Source organism: Microcaecilia unicolor, chromosome 2, assembly GCF_901765095.1.
Source record: "Microcaecilia unicolor chromosome 2, aMicUni1.1, whole genome shotgun sequence".
NCBI lineage: Eukaryota > Metazoa > Chordata > Amphibia > Gymnophiona > Siphonopidae > Microcaecilia > Microcaecilia unicolor.
In genome coordinates, this window is record NC_044032.1 from 256,130,531 (window position 1) to 256,151,132 (window position 20,602).

General features: G+C 44.9%; 1 protein-coding gene across 5 annotated transcripts in view; it reads right to left on the reverse strand.

Moving 5' to 3' along the window:
• Nucleotides 1-6,765, reverse strand: part of LOC115463458 (vacuolar fusion protein MON1 homolog B-like) — a 35,521-nt gene extending 28,756 nt beyond the window's left edge. The window contains exons 1-3 of one of the 5 annotated variants that reach the window (XM_030193972.1): nt 6,696-6,765; nt 5,385-5,489; nt 2,700-3,716 (exon numbers count right to left, since the gene is read on the reverse strand). In XM_030193972.1, coding sequence (XP_030049832.1) covers nt 2,700-3,716; nt 5,385-5,469 — 1,102 coding nt within the window. In that variant the 5' untranslated portion in view covers nt 5,470-5,489; nt 6,696-6,765. The other 4 variants (XM_030193968.1, XM_030193970.1, XM_030193969.1 and 1 more) reach the window with 4 other exon arrangements.
• Between the last annotated feature and the right edge of the window lie 13,837 nt (nt 6,766-20,602).

Here is a 20,602-nt window from a genome sequence, read left to right on the forward strand (position 1 = left end):
TTGGAAGCAGTTGCATGGGGAAGGGAAGGCGGACACCATGCTTGCCGTGCTGCTAGCAGGACCAGGGATACACTGGATGGTAGGAAAAGTTAGTAAATTTACATATAGGTCCCCCACCCTTTTTAACCTTGAAAATGCAAAATTTTTGCAATGTGCAAATATAAGTGTTTTTTTTTTTTTTTAAATTACATTTGTACCCCGCGCTTTCCCACTCATGGCAGGCTCAATGCGGCTTACATGGGGCAATGGAGGGTTAAGTGACTTGCCCACTCACAAGGAGCTGCCTGTGCCTGAAGTGGGAATCGAACTCAGTTCCTCAGGACCAAAGTCCACCACCCTAACCACTAGGCCAGGCCACTCCTTAAGTATGTACCAGAAAAAAAAGTGAGGGAAAAAAACCCCAAAACATACAACCCAATTATTTCCCCATTCAATATATCGAGTTTAAAAATTCTGAGCTGGGTTCTAATGCATCCAGTTTACTTTAACAGCCATATAGAATTAGATCACTGTTTCATATCCTGATCCCTATACTAACAAAAAAAAATTGTTATCCTTTGTCTGGTTGGTTTTTCTTTTATTATGTTATCTGTTTGCTCTCCTTTCCATTTTACAATTTTTTTCATCTGCCTTCATCCCTTTTTCCTTTATCCCTTTCACCAATGTTTTCCTTTACTCTCATCTTCCTCTTTTCTTTTTCATCTCTCTAAATCTCTTTTACAGCATGACCTATTCAAACTTTATGCAGTCACAAATGAATCTCATTTCTCTTTTCTTTTGCTTCTTTCCTTTACCACCTTACAACCCTCTACTTGAAACATTTCTATACCACACAATCCAAATGTTCTCAGTGTTTAACAAAATGTATATATATTAAAAAACAAACATTAATTCTTACAAACATAAAAGTTCAAACTAAAACATTTAAAATCCAAAACAAAAATTTTTTAGGCTTCATTCTGATCACTCAAATAACAATATTTCATCCAACTCAATTTTGATCTTCTGTTACCCCATACGCTTTTTTTAAAAAATAGGTCTTTAAATCTCACTTAAACTGTTTTACTTCCTGGAGATTTCTAAGCCTTAACAATAGGCTAGTTCATATAATAGAGCCTGCCACATACAAAATGCTTTCTCTATATTCATTCAATCTCTCAACCCGATATGACGGTACATCAAACATATAAATGGCAAGTGACCGACTCACCTGCAAATGTGCAGTAGAGACTTCCCTCTCTGTTCCGCCCTCGCGTCAAGACGTGATGATGTCAGAGGGCGGAACAGAGAGGGAAACGGAGTCGGACTGTCGAACGCTGCCGCCTGGAAACGAACATCGCGTGCACCAACCTCCACCCTCCCCGCCCCCCTCACTGACCTGACAGTGCCTCTCACCTCCGTGTGGAAGCGCTGCAGGCAGCAGCAGAGCGATCTGCTGCTGCCTGCAGCGCTTTCACACGGAGGTGAGAGGCGCTGCCAGGTCAGTGCAGGGGGCCCAGCACGGAGGGGGAGGGAGCACCGGCGAGGAGGGTAGCTGGACATGGGGGGAGAGCAAGGTTGCTGGACATGGGGTGAGAGCAGGGCAGAGAGGAGGGTTGCTGGACATGGGGGGAGGGCAGAGTTGGTGGACGGGGGGAAAAAAAAAAAATCGGTGGATGGGGTGAGGCCAGGGGAGACAGGATGGTTTGCAAAACACAAATCTCGCCCGTTTTAACGGGCTTAACGGCTAGTCTAAATATAACTTCTGTGCAGACCTCAAAGCTCTCTAAGGCTGATACACATGCAATTTTGCTGCCAACACTTCTGGTATCTGACCAGTTAATATTTTAAATACTATAAACAAAGTTTTAAACTTAATAAGGTATTCGATGGGTAGACAGTGCAAAAATTTCAAGACTGGTGAACTATGCTCATGTCTATTAACACTTACTAATACTCTAGCAACAGAATTTTGTGCTGTTTGCAATGCTTTTAACTGAGATTTAGATATACCAAGTGACAAACCGTTACAAAAGTCAAAACACATTTTGCAAAGGTAACATTTTTTTAAAATGTCTAATCACCTGCAGCTTAAAAAAAACACATCCTTTACAATTTTGTGCCAATGCAATTTCTCACTCAAAACTAGAATCTACAATCATACCCAGATCTCTCAACACTTGCTCCTCTCAGCTATCCACCACCTAAAACTGGGCTGCTGCTTCTCCATCAATCTCCTAATTTCTGGTGCCTTTCCTCCCCAGCTGGGGCAGCTACAGTAATACTTTTATTTGCTCTCCACCAGTCACACTCATCCCCTCCTACCTGTGAATGGCAGGAGGGAAGGGGCAGATTAGAAAGCATTAGCTCTTTGCTGTATTTGTTTCCTAAATGCTGCCTAGGAGCAAACAGCTATAGTGGGAAGCAGAAGACTGTTCTCTGGGGTACTCTCCCAACAGATATGGGGGCAAGAGCCTCATGAGGCCATGCAAAGCGAAGACTCTGGTTGTCACCATCAAGGCACACCAAAGACGTACCCGAGGTATATAAGTTGAGAAGAATTATCTTCTCCTGGTTACATAAAAATTTCTCTACTCCCTTTTCTGTACTTGCTGCTGTATAGTTCTCTCTCTATTCCCAATTCTGTAGCCACTGCTGTGTAAATCAATGGAGTTGTACATTGTGGTCATGGTGCTCTCTTGGTCTAGGTTGGACATTACCTGAGTATATGGACCGAATGCAGTTGTTCCCAGTCTGTACAAAGCTTACTAATGCCATCATGACCCCCATAGTTGACGAGAGAGCTTCCTCGTTCCCATATCGTGAATAGATTGGCTTTCCAGCCTCACTCAGGACAAAAACATGTTTGCGGTGGGCACGCCATTCCTCAGCAGTCACATCATCATCTCTATGTGTCAATGCTGTCACTAGGGAAGGTTCATGGTTTAGGCTGTCATGTCCCACCAGAGGGCGCTGGGTGAACTCACTAGAATCCTCCAGAGTGTTGTCTGTGGAGGCAGAGTCAGACAGATCTCTGTCACTGGAAGTGTCTCTAGTCTCGCTCAAATTCTCTACAAGCTCCTGGGGTAAGATGCCATCCACATCAGCCACTTTAGGCCCACTGTTACTGGATACTGGGACACTGGTAACCTCAGCTTCCTCAGGGGCACTAATCTGGAGACAGGGGGCACTGGTGACCTCAGCTTCCTCAGGTGTGCTAATCTGGGGACAAGGTGCCCCAGTGACCTTGGTTTCTTCAGATCTACAATTGTGGGCTACCAGAATCACTTCCTCTTCTTCAGACTCATTTAAGGACACAGGCCCTCTCTCCAAATCCTCCAGCTGGTTATCCTGGAATACTGTGGTTCCTCCAGACTTGAGTTCCATCACCTCATCATTATGAGATACTAAAGTTTCCTCTGACTGAGCTTCTCCTGGTCTACTACAAAGAGGTGCTGTGGTCCATTCACCATCTCCTACCACAATTCCATTGTTCTGGGGGTCATCATCTGCTTTAGTTTCAAGTTTACACTTTTGTGACACAGGACTCAAGGTATGACTACCTCTGCAAAAACCACCTTCAATAGTTACAGTCTGGACTGATGAGTGCTCAGTTTTACTTTCCTGGGTATCTTGACTACAAGACTCTAGGGTCCCTCCTGCATTTGTTTCTTGGGGTCCACAACTACAGGATGTCTGAGGCTTTTCTTCCACATTGGTAAGATTTCCACGGGCACCTAGAGAGTGGAGCAGAAATCTTTAGTTGCAGTAAAAGCTACAGTAACAGCACAAAGATTAAATGGTCAAAGATTTGAGATGTGTATATATATATATATATATTTTTTACATGCAGGTACTTTCTGTGTACCTAGTAGGCTACCCCCCCCCCCCCATTTACAAAGCCGCACGGCAATGCTGACACAGCCCATTCAAACAGGGGAAGTTTCGTACCTGGTGCGCCTTTGAACGGAGGGGGGGGGGGGGTAAATTTCGTACATGGTGCAATGCAGTGTTAAGTGAATTGCCCAGAAAACACTTCAGCAACAGAGAGCTGGCAGCAGTGTTGTATACAATTTGGATCTTTAAGGAATTGCAATAATCCAACTGTAACATTAATAAATATTGCACTAAAAGCAAAATAGTCAACAAAAAAAATGTCAAAGAAGCCTGAGATGTTTAAGCTTAAAAACGCTTTTTTTAAATACACTATTCAAAGTGTGGAGCACCAAGTGCCTCCTTTAAACATTTTATCTGGGAATGTCCAGTTATTTTTAACTTTTTGAATAACTGGAGGCACTTGGACGTTATGCATGGAGGAGACTCCTTAAAGAATATTACTTATGCAAAGCACTGCATTTTGCTATAATGGATAAGGGATTGTTCGCCTACTTTGCTACTGTGGAATAACCAAATGCATGAACTGTTGCAAATGGAGTGCATGTCACTGGAAATGGCAGGTCTTACGACCAAGAAGTTTTTAAGCCTTTGGACTCCTTATTGGACACCTTAACGATGAGGGTTCGATCTGCTTTATTAAATAACCTGGAGCTTTAATATGTTCCCATTTGGTAGGGAAGAGGGAGGGAGGGAACGTTGTTGAAACTGGAGCATATCAGAGGTAGGGATATGTAGGACAGAGGACAGGATTTTAGGATTGGGGGTTTATTATAAAATAATATACCACTTTTGTTCAATCGTTTGGATGTACACTTTTTTAATTTTTGATGTCTAATTATATATATTTTCTGCACTTTTAAGTGGATCAATAAAGATATTTAAACATAAGCCAAAGTGCACAAATACCTGGATGCCTGGAGCACTTACTGGGCATGAGAGAATCGGGATTATGATGTATTGTTAAGGACTGCTATATTTATAATGTGCCAAATGAATGTCTTTGGGCCACCTTATACTGTATGCCTAAGAAATATGTTAAATATACTATACGTGTGAAGTTCAAAAGAGAGAGCGGGGTCTAAGAATATATCAAGAACCTTGGCATAATCCACAGTAAAACATTCATTATCATCTAATGGTATTGTAGAAGGTACTCCTTGATCAAATGTCAAACTGTAACACCTTAGTTTTATTCATATTCAGACTTAACATATTTGTCCTAGCCCATTGCTTTATCCTAGGTTTACATGCTGGTGAGGAAAGACATCTTGAAAAGAGTGCTAAAAACATCATACATGTGCATACACCAGCAGCCAGCTCATTTACATAGTACATGCAATGAACAAAACAAGCAGAACCAGCATGCACGATATCATTCACTGCAACCTCATTAACAACCGAGTCAGAGGATTAGGCTGTTTTGTGATGTCATTTTCCATACCCTTGCCCACAAGAAAATAAAAATGGCATGAAAGGCCCTTGCTAAAAAAAACCTTCCGATTCCTCACCTTCCCCTACTGAAAGAGAGTTTAGTTGCTCCTCCGAGGACCCCATCTCTCCTTGGTTTTGTAGATCGGAACTCTCAATTTCCATGTCCGCATCCCAACCTGTGCCTGAATGGAAGAAATAAGAGGACTGAAATGAGGCTATGAAATATTTTCCTACACACTGATCACACCAACCTTTCAACAAAAGAAATCCAAACGACAACAACAAAGGACTGTGATCTGAACAACTCTGTGTAGGGCAAACTTCAAAGGTCTCCCCCTTACATTCTAATCTCTTCCATCCCTGAAATCACTTTACTGTCCCCGTCAAGGTGAAATCTCAAGAATTCTGAAATGAATAGCCTGAATCAGTCTAAGAAAACGCAGGAGTTCATTTCTTTCTCAGTCTAAGTGTAACCTGAAGAGGTCAGATGAGGACCAAGGAGTGGAAGATGCTTCATGCCTATAATCTTATACCTAACGATGTGAAGTTTTGGCAGTTCGCAAATAGTAGAGTGAAAAATGTCTCAGTTGGATTAGTCTAAATCCGAGTCACAAACTGGAAGAAGGACACAAGGGGGAAGAGAAGTTACCGACTCCTTCACAACCCTGAAAGCAGGGACAGGATTCAACTTTTCACGAATAAACAGTAATGAATCAAGTCAAAAAGTGTACCTACAAGCTTTCGGTATAAATTCGGTCGAACCTGGCCACTCTTTTCCTCGTTAGAGCAGTGAAACAGTAAACAGAGGAACGTATGTGCGATTATTAAAAAGCAATGCCACATAATCGAAACGGGAGGCCAGGCGCAAGGCGGCCTGCTAACGAGACCCAGCTGCTTACCGACAAGCTCCAGCCTAAGCTGTGTTTACAGCTCCTGGACTGACCCGTACACACCATCTCCTCCCCCACTTCATATGCACGGACCCTAAATCAACACTCACACACGCGGGCTGGACCCGAACCGGAAGATCACGCACATACACACCGGACAGCAGCGCACACTACCGCCGCCCCTAGTAAGGCCTGCTCTACACCACCCGACCCGACTCCAGTGCAGCTGAGCAGCTCCTGTCCCGCTACGAGTCCGGCCTCAGCAAACATCCGCTCCGCCCCTGCCGTCACTTCCGGCAAAGCACGCCTCCCGGCCACCATTCAACCCAATCAGAATGCGAGTAGTTGAGCCGCGATAGGTTTTCCCGCATCCTTTCCAGGAAAAGCCGGGCCGAGGTGGCAGCCAATGGGTGAGCGCAGAGCAGGATGAAGCCAATGAGAAGGTGAAGAGCACAGAGAGTGGGCGGAGTAAAGAGTAAAGCCGGAAGGGTTGCCCACCTGAGCGTAGCTCGCCCGCTTCGTAAGGGTGTGCTGTGCTTGCTGCTCAAGGAGGTTGGATATACTGGAGGCTTGAAGGAATGATACAAAATAGAATCCTCAGCGCTCTAATGGGGGATCGGCCCGCGACGCAGTTTCACTACTTTTCAGACTCCGGGGTAGCAGAGGGTAGTGTGCAGGGAGGAAAGGGGGGTGAGTCTGGAGCTGAATAGAGAAAGTTTGTAGTGCTGCGAGATCGAAAAAAAAAATTTCCCACACAAAACCACGCCCCAACGTAACTAACCCCGCCCACCGCAACGGTCAAAAATTTCCCGCAGTTTCGGGGAAAGCACCTTGGCAACATGTTGAGCCCCATGTCCGCCCCACCCCAATCTGCTCTGACATACAAGGTTGCAGCTTTATTGGTTGAACACACAATTTGTTCTTTTCATGAGCCAGTTGCTTGCATCCAGAGCCAGTCAGGCCGAGACTATGGGTTGGCTAGATATCCAGAGCCAACCTGCACCCTTTTCCTTTTGTGATTCCACGTTTGGGACTGGGTTTCAACCCAATTCATGTTTAATGTGGGTTATAATCAGTGGTGTCCTGGTAAATTTTTAACAACAGGCCTCTCTCCCTGGTTCACCTTTGCACCCCCTGCCCCCCAAATTGCAGAGCTGGCTATACTGGGGGGGAGGGGTGGATGCATTACTCTCTCCGGGAAAAACAACAACATTTTTTTAAATGGGCCCAGATTCCAATCAGATTCATGTTTAATGTGGGATAACATGCCATAAATAAATAGAAACTCAGAACGTTGAGCACCTGATTCCCATAATATGATATCTGTTTTAGAAGCCCTTTACCACGAGAAAAAAAATCTCTGCACTAATAACAGGGTTATGTGTCCCTATAACCAGCCCCTCCAAATGACACACTGATTACTATTAATAACAAATTACTACTCTACCTGCAAAAATTTATTCCCTTATTATACTTCCTTTGTGTACGTCCCTATGCACAAGACAGCAGCATTTTTAAAAATTAAACTTTTTGTACAGTATCCTCCCCACCCCACCTATTACAGACCTCTTCCCCACTCTCCCGAGCCTAAAGGTCCCACTCCCAGTGCATTCCTGAGGGCAGCATCCCTGCTGGTCAGTGGATTCTTCGGGGCAGGAAAAATCCCCAGTCTTTCCTGCCCGCTGCCAGCGCTGACCCTTTTCCTGCCGCATCTTTAAAATGGCTGCCGAGACTTATGAGGGTGGCCTCGCAAGATATCTCCTTCCTCTTTCTCCCCTCCATCCATATGCATCTTCTTCTCCCTCATCTATCCATGTCCAGATTATTTTCTCTCCCCCCTCCATGATCCATGTCCAGCATTTCTCCTCTCTCCTTCCCTCCATCCATGTTCATCTCACTTCCTCTCTCTTCCCTCCCCTCCATCCATGTCCAGCATTTCAACTCTCTCCCCTCCATCTGTGTTCAGAATTTCTCCTTTCCCCTAAATCCATGTGAATCTCCTTCCCTCCATCCATGTCCAGCATTTCTCCTCCCCCCTCCATCCATGTTCATCTCACTTCCCTCGCCTCCATCCATGTCCAGCATTTCTCCTCTCTCCCTTTCCCTCCATCCGTGTGCATCTCCTTCCTCTATTTCCTTCCCTCCAACACTTCTCCTCTCTTCCCTTCCTTCCACTCCATCCATGTCCAGCATTTCTCCTGCCCTTCCCTCCATGTCCAGCAACTCCTCTCTCTCCTGTCCTCCCCACCCATCCATGTCCATCAATTCTCCTCAGCCCTCCCCTCCCATTCATGTCCAGCGATTCTCCTTTGCCCTATCCTCTCCTCCCATCCATGTCCAGCAATTCTCCTCTCTCCCCTATTCTCTTCTCCCATCCATGTCCAGCGATTCTCCTCTCTCCCCTACTCTCTTCTCCCGTCCATGTCCAGCGATTCTCCTCTGCCCTCCCTTAACCATCCATGTCCACCGATTTCTCCTCTCTTCCCTGTCCTCCCCTCCCATCCATGTCCAGCGATTCTCCTTTGCCCCCTATCCTCTCCTCCCATCCATGTGCAGTGACCTGCCCCCCCTTTTCAGCCCCCGAGTTCCAGTTCCAACCCCAGTGCTGGCTTACCTGCCTGCCCTCAGCTCCCCGATAGCCCTCCTTCCTGCTGCTGCCACCGCCCTACGTTTAAATGCTTTATTTTACCTCAAGTCGCGGCAGCAGCACTGAAAGCAACAGGCTTGGCTCGCCTCCAGCCTTCCCTTCCCGCTCTCGTGAAAGCAGGAAATACATTAGAAGAAGGCGGGACACTGAGAGGGAAAAGAAGGCTGGAGGCGAGCCTGCTGCTTTCAGTGCCGCCGCTGCAACTTGAGGTAAAATAAAACATTTAAACGCAGGGCTATGGCGGCAAGAAGGAAAGAAGGGCTATTGGGGAGCTGAGGGCGGGCAGGTGAGCTGGCGCTGGGAGTCTGTGACCCTGCAGCTCAGGGTGGGGAGGAGAGGCAAGCAGGCTCGCACTCCCAGAACAACCGGCTCACAAGATGCCAAAAAATGTAATAACCGGCTCTTACGAGCTGGTTCCAGCACACCACTGAATATAAATGTCATAAATAAATAGAAACTCTAAATGTTGAGAACTTGTTTTAGTGGCCCTTTATCAGGATAAAAAAATCTCTGCATAAATATAATAGTGCTAGGGTGTCTCTATAACCAGCCCTTCCAAATTACACACTTATTTAGATTTTCAACAAATTATTACTCTACCTATGAAAAGCTATTTCATTATTATACTTCCTGTGTGTACATCCATATATTGCACAAGCCAGCATGATTGAAAATATAAGTGAGATTAAATAAAAATGCTACCAACAATAAAGAACAAAAACGTGGATGCAACAGCTCATAGGTTTGCTCACTTTGTTTTGAGTGTACGGTAATGATAGGGAAGGGGAAACAGAGATTGAACTAATTGGCTTCAACATTTTGACATCACTTTGTCTCCTGTTTTAACCAACCTCCTTGGGTCTACAGAGTTACAGAGAAAAATATTGGGGGTGCTCAGGCACCCATAGAGCTGGCACTTATGTTTCCCTAAGCTCTTCTAGCATGTCTTTTCTATGCTGCAGGGCTTCTGGGATCCGATAGGGGCATTGCCGGACTAACACTCTTGGCTTAGTGATAATATCATGGGTTGCAAGGTGGGTTCAGCCCGCCATGCTGGAAAAAACATATTGATTCTGGCGTACCAACTGCTCTAGGTCTGCTTTCTGTGAGACAGAAAGCTGGTCACAAACAGAACTTGTAGGAGCCCAGACTCTATTAGAATCTCTGGTCCAAACTAATCTTTTTAGACCAGTGCTGCAGTCATGGGGACCCACTTCTTTAACAAATTAATGTGGAAGATATTCCCCTTGTCCCTCTTGTCTGGTTGGGCCACCTTATAATTGACAGCTCCTATGGGGTGCTGACTGTAGTGGCTCCTGATAAGCATTTTGCCCAGTTGGTACTGGAGTACTAAATTGGGAGTTTGTATCCAGGAAGGGGAGGTGATTAAAATAATACAATCGCTACCTCTTTATATGCATCGTGCCTTCTATAGAGAATGTCAATATTGGATTCTTACTAGATCATATTGTTCCCCAAAGCAAGCATTTTATGCAGGGTGTTTCTTCCATGATTTACTCCGTGTGGTTCCCCTGATGCCATGCTCTCTCAATCTTTTTGGTTTTGCCCCTGTCATGTAATACCTAAGCACTATCCCTAGCACCCACCTGGGGTTAACCCTGTAGCTACCTAGAGGGTCTGTCTCAGCACTGCCCAGGCCCGCTCGCACCTGCTCTTACACTAGCATACTGTCCATCCACCATCTGGGTTCTGCTTGCCTCTGGGTGAGTCTCCCACCTGGTGGTTTCTAAGGGCACTGGATCCACAATCCCAGGGGTCCCACAGTTCCTAGAAAACACACACAGACTGAGAACATAAATCACCAGGATTCTTAGTCCAGTAAAACAGAGCTAACAAACTATTAGGTTTATTATCATAAAAAAAGGTAGAACAGTGAATGGGAAAAGGTGCAAACAGTAACAGGTAAAATAACAGGAATCAATATTAAAACTAACTAAACACCGTCTTACTACCTAAGTAGTACTTGGAGAGCTCAGGAAAAAATTACTTCTCATAGGATTTGAACAGGGTCTCAGTACAGAGGTCTTCATTCTCCACACTCCCACTCTGAGACTGGAGAAATTCCAACACATTCTGGCTCTTAGGTTTCAGGGCCAATCAGGGCCCAGAGCACTAACACTAAGGGGTATCTGGCCAATGGCACAGCAGATTACTCTCCCCCTCAGGGGTTTTCCTCTTTTTCTGTGGGGGAAGGTAAGTTAAAAGGAAAACAGACCTCTGCTATAGCTATAAAGCAGAAGACAGACACCACTTATTGGCTAAATAAGGGAAAGGTATAATTTAAGCAACAATACAAAATTACAAGCATTAAGTCCCCTGTTTCGCCACAGCCCCTTTATTCAAAGTTTTTGGCATAATTTCATTTGTTGTTGGAAATAATTGCTCCATAAATCTATTATTCCTTCTCCTGAAGGTATTATTTTTGGGAAGGTGGAGCATTGTGGCCCACTTGTGCAGAAAGAACACATTTTTTTATATATAAAGCTAGTGTGGTGGGTAAATAAAATGTATTTTACAACATTAGACCATGATTTCTCTGCCTACATTCTGGCATTGGAGAAATGCTTTACACAATTTACTGACAATGGTGGCTAAGGATGCATGTCTCACACTGAAACGGAAGCAAAACGTTTGGGCCATTTAGGAGCCCTATGTGCAATCTTTGTCCTCCTGAGTACCTACCTACTATATAATTTGTACCTCAACGTTCTATGGCTGGCTGGCTGCGTTCGTAACATCCTGACGTCAGCAAGCCTCCAGCGTTTCCTTCCTTCTCACTGTCCCGCCCTCGCATAAAGACGAAATGACATCAGAGGAGGGCGGAACAATGAGAAGGAAGGGAATGCTGCAGGCAAAATGACCTCAGGATGTTACAAACGAATGGGAGGGCAGGGCTCTTTCTGGATCAGGACAATTAGATCTTAAGACCTTTAATTTAACTGCCCGAGGGTTCAGTGTGCATTTTAAGGTTAAACTGGAGGGAATGTAAGCCTTTAATCTCAGTAGGTTTCTAGCTTTCATTCTTGTCAGGTGTTGAAGACATCTTCCCTGATTTCCCACTGGGTGAATCAAGAGGATTTTTTGTTATCTCTCAGTTCATGAGTTAAAACATACTTTCAGATCTTTGAAGCCAAGTAATGTTGATTTGGCTCTTTTCCAACATCATTTTTTTTTTTAAAGCCCTCAGAGGATATTGCTCCATTACTGGTTTCTATAACCAATGCCTGTCCTAGGGCTGCCTGTTGGCTAACTCTTTAGTGTAAACAGACATTAAACTGATCTTCAAACAAATGGGTGTCACCACTGATCCAAACACTACTGACTAGTTTCTAATCTCCCGTTTCTGGGGAAATTCACTGGGAAATTGGTCTACATATAACTGATGGACTTATTCAATTAGGTGGGATTGGAGGAGTGGCCTAGTGGTTAGAGCACTGGTCTTGCAATCCAGAGGTGGCCAACTCAAATCCTGCTGCTGCTCCTTGTGATCTTGGGCAAGTCCCTTAACCCTCCATTGCCTCAGGTACAAAATTAGATCGTAAGCCCTCCAGGGACAGAGAAATATCCGGTGTACCTGAATGTAACTCACCTTGAGCTACTACTGAAAAAAGTGTGAGCAAAATCTAATCTATGGTGTTTATTTAGGCAGTCAGATTTTGTGTAAAAGGAATAGAACAGAAACAGTTCTATTGGCATAGATGGGAATGCAGAGGAATGAAGAAAGTCTAATTAATTTTGTCAAAGAGAGCACCAACAGTGCTGTGAAAGAGTCTTGTCTAAGCCAGAGGAGCTCTAGTGTGGTGTGTCTCGGGTTTCAGTCCTTAGACCATGCCTTTTTCCTTTTTATCCTAGTCTGCTTCGTCCCCTTATTGAACAGTTTAATACATCTCATCATCTGTATGCAGCTGTTATATAACTTTACCAGCTAGCTAGGTCAAACCAACAAGCAGCTTATATTTTTGGCTTATTGTATTTGAATATATGTTGTCTCGACCAAAATCAGCTTCAAGAGATTTATGAGCATCTTTGCATCATACCCACTTCACCTGTGAACTGTTTAGCAATGCTTGTTTTTATCAGCCATGGACAGTTTCACATAAAGAGCAAACAGTTGCCCTCACAGCTCTTGTTAATTAAATCATCCAAGAGAATCACCTCTCACTACATATTCTTGATAAAAAATAAAATAAGGAAGAACCCATGTACAAGAACAACCTGCCTATGCAGCACCTCTGTAAAGCAGCCAGATCCACTCAACCTTCTAATGTGGGTAAAGCAAGGACCCTCCTTATAATTTGCTCATAAATAATCATATGAGTGTTTAAAACATACCAGCCAGCCAGGCCTTTTTGACCACTAGAGGGAGTAGAGAACATGCTATTCTGTTAACATGCTGCTAGTTCAAGAGAAACTGGAAATGCAAGTCCATAGATGGAATGGGGTCAAAGCCAAAACTGGCTCAGCCTGTCCCTCAAGGAAGGACTTAAGGGGTGTGGGCCAAGGAACAAGCCAGCACGAAGCCTCTAGTCAGAGACATTGGGGGTTGACAGTAAAATCTGGTGACTGGGAAGGCAGGAGGGGAAACAGAGTGGAAGCATGGCTCAATAGTCAACCTCTGATTGGTGAGCAGGGATGGGCAAGAACTGACCAGGCCAGGAGTGGGCACTCTGCTAACCACAAACCAAGGCTGTTCCTGCTGTTATTGATCACCCAGAGCTATCTGGTGACTTTCCTCAGCAAAGTAGATGGAAATTGTGTCCTTCTGCAGGAGGTGCTACAACCATGCCATAGACTTCTGCTCTTATTAGCTGTGCTGTAAAAGGAAATAAGATAGAGCTACATTCTACTGTGGCTAGCCACTGCTTCTACATTTTCCCTAAAACACAATTACAGTATGATATGGATAGGATATTTATTTATTTACTAGTAAAAAAGGCCCGTTTCTCACACAAATGAAACAGGCGCTAGCAAGGTTATCGTGTAATGGCGATTATGTTTTGAAGGGAACCTTTAGGAGAAATGTTCTGTCATGATAAGTAATAATTGGGAAGCGTGTATAATGAGTAATATGCTCCAGGGGTATGAGATACGGATTGTTTTATCTATGTTTTTCTTTGTTTTAATCTTTCTTTTTTGTGATTTTTATTTATAGTATTTTTTAAAAGATAAAGAGTACGCAGACTCCATCCATGTCCAGCATTTCTCCTCTCTTCCCTCTCCTTCATCCATGTGCATCTCCTTCCTGACTTCCCTCCCCTCCATCCATCCATGTCCAGTAACTCTCCATTCTCCCCTGCCCTCTCCTCCATCCACCCATATCCAGCAAATTTCCTCTCTCCCCTCCCCCCATTCATCCATCCATGTCCAGCAATTCTCCCCTCTCCCCTGCCCTCTCCTCCATCCATCCATCCATGTCCAGGAACTGTCTATTCTCCTCTGCCCTCTCTTCCATCAACCCATATCCAGCAAATTTCCTCTCTCCCCTCCCCCCATTCATCCATCCATGTCCAGCAATTCTCCTCTCCCCTGACCTCTTCTCCATCCATCCATGTCCAGCAACTCTCCATTCTCTTCTGCCCTCTCCATCCACCCAAGTCCAGCAACTCTCCATTCTCCCTGCCCTCTCATCCATATCCAGCAAATTTGCTCTCTCCCCTGCCCCCGCCATCCATCCATGTTCAGCAATTATCCTCTCTCCCCTGCCCTCCCCTCCAGTCCTGTCCAGTGATCTCTTCTCTCCCCCTGCCCTGCCCTCCCCTCCTGTCCAGCAATCTCTTCTCCCCCTGCCCTCCTCTTTAATTCCAGCCATCTCTTCTCTCCCCCTGCCCTCCAATCCATGTCCAGCGATTCTCCCTGCCCTCCCTCAGCTCCCTGACAGCCCTCCTCTCCATTCCTTCCCCGCCCCCCCTGCGTGTTTAATCCTTTTACTTTCAGGTGCAGCGATGGCAGTGAAGAAGTCAACACAGCTTCTCCCTTCCCTCACACAGTGTCCCGCCCTCACAGAAACAGGAAATGCATTATTGCAGAAGGCGGGACACTGTGTGAGGGAAGGGAGAAGCTGGAGGCAAGCCCACTGTGTTGTCCTCTTCACTGCCGTCGCTGCGCCTGAAAGTAAAAGGGTTAAACACACGCAAGGGAGGAGGAACGGAGAGGAGGGCTATTGATCGGGGAGCTGAGGGTGGGAAGGAGCGGAAAGACTGTCTGAGAGTTGCCTGGCTGCTGCGCCAGGCAGCCCTGCTTTTGGGGGGGGGGGGCAGCAGCCAGGGGAAGGTCACAGTTGGGCTGGGCTGGGGAGGCTTAGCCTCCCCAAGCCTCTTATACGGGGTGCCTATGACTATCCTCCCATCCCATCCATGTCCATCAATTCTCCTCTGCCCTGCCCTTCCCTTCCTCCCTCCCCTCGATGTCCTTCAATTCTGACAGTGTTCTCTCGCCTCCAGAGTTCCCTTCCCCCTCATTGTTCCGCCCTCTGACGTCATTACATTTTGATGAAAGGGTGGGGCAATGATTGGGAATGGATGTTACGAACCCAGGCATCCAAACGTAGAATGTTGGAGGTGCAAATTATTATATAGGATATTTTGCTCACACGTTTTCAATAGTAGCTCAAGGTGAGTTACATTCAGGTACTCTGGATATTTCTCTGTCCCAGGAGGGCTCACAATCTAAGTTTGTACCTGAGGCAATGGAGGGTTAAGTGACTTGCCCAAGATCACAAGGAGCAGCAGTGGGATTTGAACCTGCCGCCTCTGGATTGCTAGACCGGTGCTCTAACCACTAGGCCACTCCTCCACTCCACATTAATAGCAAGCTAACACTAGGGTTAGGAATAAGTTCATCAATTTGATATACAGCCTTTATTGAAGCACAAATCGAGGTGGTTTACATTACCACTGTACTGCACAGACAAGATGGGCCAAATTGATTTCCATCTGCCGTCATTTCCTATGATGCTCTCTTTTACCATTTCTCTGAGTGCTTCATGTTTTAAGAAAAAGTCCTTAAGTGAGTAAAGCCTTTAAGTAAAAGTAAGTAGAACAATAAATCCTTGTAGAGAAATGTGTATACTAATGAGCAAAGTATGGAAAATAAAGTCCCTGATTTAGGGACTGTAATGTAAGAGTGTACAGCGCTGCGTACGTCTAGTAGCGCTATAGAAATTATAAATAGTAGTAGTAGTAGTAAGAGGCTGACTTGGATTCAGTGGAGGTCACAGATATATGGTGTGCAACTAATTCTTTTATTGTTTGTTATTATGTTTATTTTATGTTTAAGTTTTTGGATTATGTATGTTAGCTGCTCAGATTTGTGGATGAGTGGAATATAAAGGGCTGATATTCAGGCCGCAGGAGGGAGCCCGGCTAATTCCTGCGGTCGGCAGTCAGCCCAGATATTCAATGCCGGCCATTTCTGGTGACTGGCATTGAAAATCTATTTTATTTTTGGGTGGTTTAAACTTAAGCGGCTAAGTTGATATTCAGAGATAGCAGGTTAAGTTTAAACCTGACAAAGATATTCCAGCTATTTAAGCGGCTCAATGTGGCCGCTTACAATAGCTGGCTATGGACTGAATATTCGTGGATAGCCAGGTATATTGCACAGTAAAGCCGGTTATCTCCTAGCCACTAGACAGCGATAGCTATCCCCTGCTAAATATTGCCAGATAGACAATTAAGTGTCATTTAACTGGCCAGGTGCCATTCCTAGCTGATTAAATGGGTTTGAATATCAGGGGGAGGGGTAAGAGTTTATAAATCAATCAATAAATAAAAATGTGGTTTACAGAGAACTATAATTGGGACACAGTTATTCCAGGGCTACAATCAGGTAAGAAAAAGGGAACAGACATGGCATTATATATATAACACTAGGATAAGAGGCCCATTTTTCAAACGAATGAAACGGGCACTAGCAAGGTATTGCCTTTCTGCAATTAATGTTTTGAAAGGGATTGTTAGGATAAATGTGTTATCACCCTCCCTCCCTCCAAGTTCCAGGGCCGTTCCCTTCCTCCATCCCTCCGAGTTCCAGTGCTGTCTCCCCCCTCCCTCCCTCCCTCCCTCCCTCCCAGTTCCAGGGTCATCCCCTCCCTCCCAGTTCCAGGGTCCCCCTTCCCTCCAAGTTCCAGTCCCTCCCCCACTCCTGGGTTCAAATGGAATTTAAGATGTGTGAACACACCACCCAGAAGCGGAGAAGAGGTACAAAAAAAACTATCAAGATGGAATTGATATAAAAGTTATTTTATTTAAAACATCCACTTTATTAAATACACTTGTTTTCAACCCACAATTTAATAATTTATACACTCCACACTCACCAGTTATTCTTTAGACATAAACATTGTAACTTAGACACTTAAGCTTCTATGTTTCCTTTTCCCCTTACAAACTTTGTTTCTATTTGCCAGAAACCTTTTCAAAAATAACAAACACAGTAACTTTTAACATTCGTTTAGTTGTTTCTTCACAGGCTCTACCAGTTAATGAATGTAACTGACATCAGATAAGTACTAGCTAAATTTTCTCCGATTTATACTATTAACATGCATGTAATCAACAAAAACTAGTCTAAAATGTGTCAACATTCAAGAATTGATTCTTTGTGGCTTCTTTTCTTTCCCTAGATACCTCTTCATGACAACTGTAAGGTAAGTAAAAGTTCATGTGTTTACTCTACTTTCTTAATCAAGTCTCTGGAGAATCTTTAGTCAATGCACATTTAGTGGTGCAAAGGATACTTTTTTCCTGCTTTCTTGCTTTATCTTCTTTTCTTCTCCTTTCTTGGTTCGGTGGGTACCATGTCGTCATGTGATGATTATGATGATGGAACTGTCTGGGACCGGGAATCTCCGGGTACCTACTATCCTAGGCTTTAATTAACTAAAAAATGCAAAACCTTACACCCCACCTATTGGCCCTGGTGGATAATACCATTTTCAGCTTGCAGGGGTAATTGGTTTTTTTCTCTGGCTAACTACCCAGTACACAAAAAAATGATAATTCTGTGTCCCTACTCTTTCCCTCCCACAGTTAATAAATACAAGGAGTATTGAGAGTATTTTTCCTTAAACCAGCTGAGAACATACAATTACCTGGGGTTGAAATAACTCCCAGCAGTATTACCTATGCACTGCCGCCTGAAGACAGTGTAATAATTGCTCACTCAAAGTCCCTGTGCATGTTTCCACTTTTAAATCTCCTTCCCAAATCTTTTAGATTTGATGGAACTTTGGAGAGCACTACAATCAGCACTTATGCTGGAAACATCAAATATGACACTTTATTAGAATAACCCGTTTCACCAGCTCATCAAAATAGTAATAGTCTGGTAAAATTGATTGGGTCATTGCCTTTCTGTCCTCACAGCTTCTCAAACAGCCCAGTCCTCTCTAAAGCCTCTAAAACGTGTCAGGCTTTTTTTATTTAAGTAATAAACCTTGTTCATTCACTTCACACTCACTCATATCCCTCAAAATACTCCCAGATCTGTTTTAATACAGATTTCCTATGACAGCTGAGTTCTGATCATTAATACAGGACTGCTCAGGGTCTCACTCACCTCCCTACTGCCCAGCAAGCCATTGCCAAGGCAACCAGCTTGCTCACCCGTTGTCCCAGAGTGATGTCACTTTAGAACCCTTATTTTTTTCTCTGGAGGAGCCCAGTCAAGATTATTTTAACCCCTAGGGTTGTTCCAGGGTCCCCCCTCCAGGTTCAAGGGTCCCCCTCCCTCTCTCCAAGTTCCAGGGTCCCCTGTCCCCCCCTCCCTCCAAGTTCCAGGGTCCTCCCCACCTCCCTCCAAGTTCCAGGGTCCTCCCCCCCCTCCCAAGTTCCAGGTTCCTCCCCCCTCCCTCTGAGTTCCAGGGTCCTCCCCCCTCCCTCCCTCCCTAGTTGTGTGTTGGAGGACGTTTGTTAGGGAGGCTGCAAGTTGATTTCTGGGTGTGTGTTTGCAGCGCCATTATGATCCTGTACTTTTGAGGGTGTGTGTAACTTGGAGGGAGGTTGGTTGAGGTGCCGGGGATGTTGGGACAGTGGGTAGTTTTGTCTGGGAGGGCGTTTGTTAGGGAGGCTGCAACTGTGTTTCTGGGTGTCTGTTTGTGCCGTCACATACCCAGAGCAGGAGCATGGGCATCCAAATAGTATTCTCCTTCCAGCGATGTCTCTTCTCAGTGGTGCAGAGAAAGTGGCCGGTTGTGCTGCTTATTCTCCTCCCTTGTTCCCATGCAGTTGCTCGTGATTGGTCCGTCATGCGTCTGACATCTCCTTCCTTTGCCTGGCAACGGTTCGGCGATTCCTTCATTGTCAGCTGCTGATACTCCCTCCTTTTTTCATGCAGGTCGTTCTCATAGGTCCGTGATGCGTCTGATGTCACGTTTCATGGCGTAGCAATGGATGAGCGATGCGATTCGGTGAGTGTCAGTGTTCCGCTCTCGATGTCATCATGTTGTGACGCGAGGGCGGGGCAGACACTCATGGGCAAACAGCGATCTACACAACTACAAACGTAGAACTTTGAAGCTTCCGGCTTTATTAGAACGTTGGAGGTGCGTTTTATATAGAGAGATTATGTCATATTAATAACGTGTTTTATATCTACCTATCTATCTATCTATATATACAGTACACTCCATTTAAGTGCACGTCGGATAAGCGCATGCTCTGTTTAACTGCATGCCGTACTTTGGTCCCATTTTTGGCACCATCAATTTCTATGGGGACAAACTTTGGTTTAGCGCACCACTGATAAGTGCAAGATTCACTTATATTTATTTATTTATTTATTTGCATGGTTCAAGGCCGCTCCTCTGCAGGAAAGACTCCGCATAAGCGCACGCATGGAATATGGAAGCCGATTGGCGCGTGACAACCAACGAGATGGGGTCGTCATCGTCATCGCGGTGGAACCGTAAGACTTTAACATTGGCTGAACGAATAGAAGTTCTTACAAAATTAGAAAACAAAGTCAAGCATCTATTACTAAAGAATATGGTGTCAATCCCAGTCAAATTTCACGTGTCTTGAAGCAGAAAGACCAGCTTCTGGAAGACTGGCAAAACAATACAAATCCACAATGGAAACGAAAACAGTCGGGAAAAGCTGAGGAGGTAGAAGATGCTCTTCTTCGGTGGTTTTCTCGAGTCAGGAGCAGACAGTTTCCTGTCAGTGGTCCACTGCTTATGGAGAAAGCTAACCAGCTAGCTGAAAGTCTTGGACTAACTGAATTCAAAGCCACTGTTGGATGACCAGATTGGCAAGGATAAACGTGCTGTTGAACTGGCTCGTAATCTATCACTGTTGGATTCCCTACATATGCGGAAAGAAGCCTGGAATCATGTTACACAGGCAACCATTGTGAACTGCTACAAGTGGGCAAGCTTTGTTAAGGATGTGGAGAGGGACGAAAGAGATGCAGCTGTTGCAAACGTGTCAGATGAACAGGTTATTGACATACCAGCCAGTGTTACTGAAGAGGAGTTCCATCGCTACGTAGCTGTTGATTACGATCTACAAACAGCTGAAGACAGCACTGATGTTGAGATATGCGCCTACACGCAGGCAACAATGGCTGATGATGGAACAGATGAAGAAATGAGCAGCGAGGCACATGCTGATGAAATTTAACAACTTCCTCCTGCCACTTTTGCAAGAGCGCTGGAGAGTCTCAACACCGTGCGGACCTATCTGGAGGCCACTGGATGTCAGTGCAATGACAGTTTTTACCGTCTGGCAGATATAGT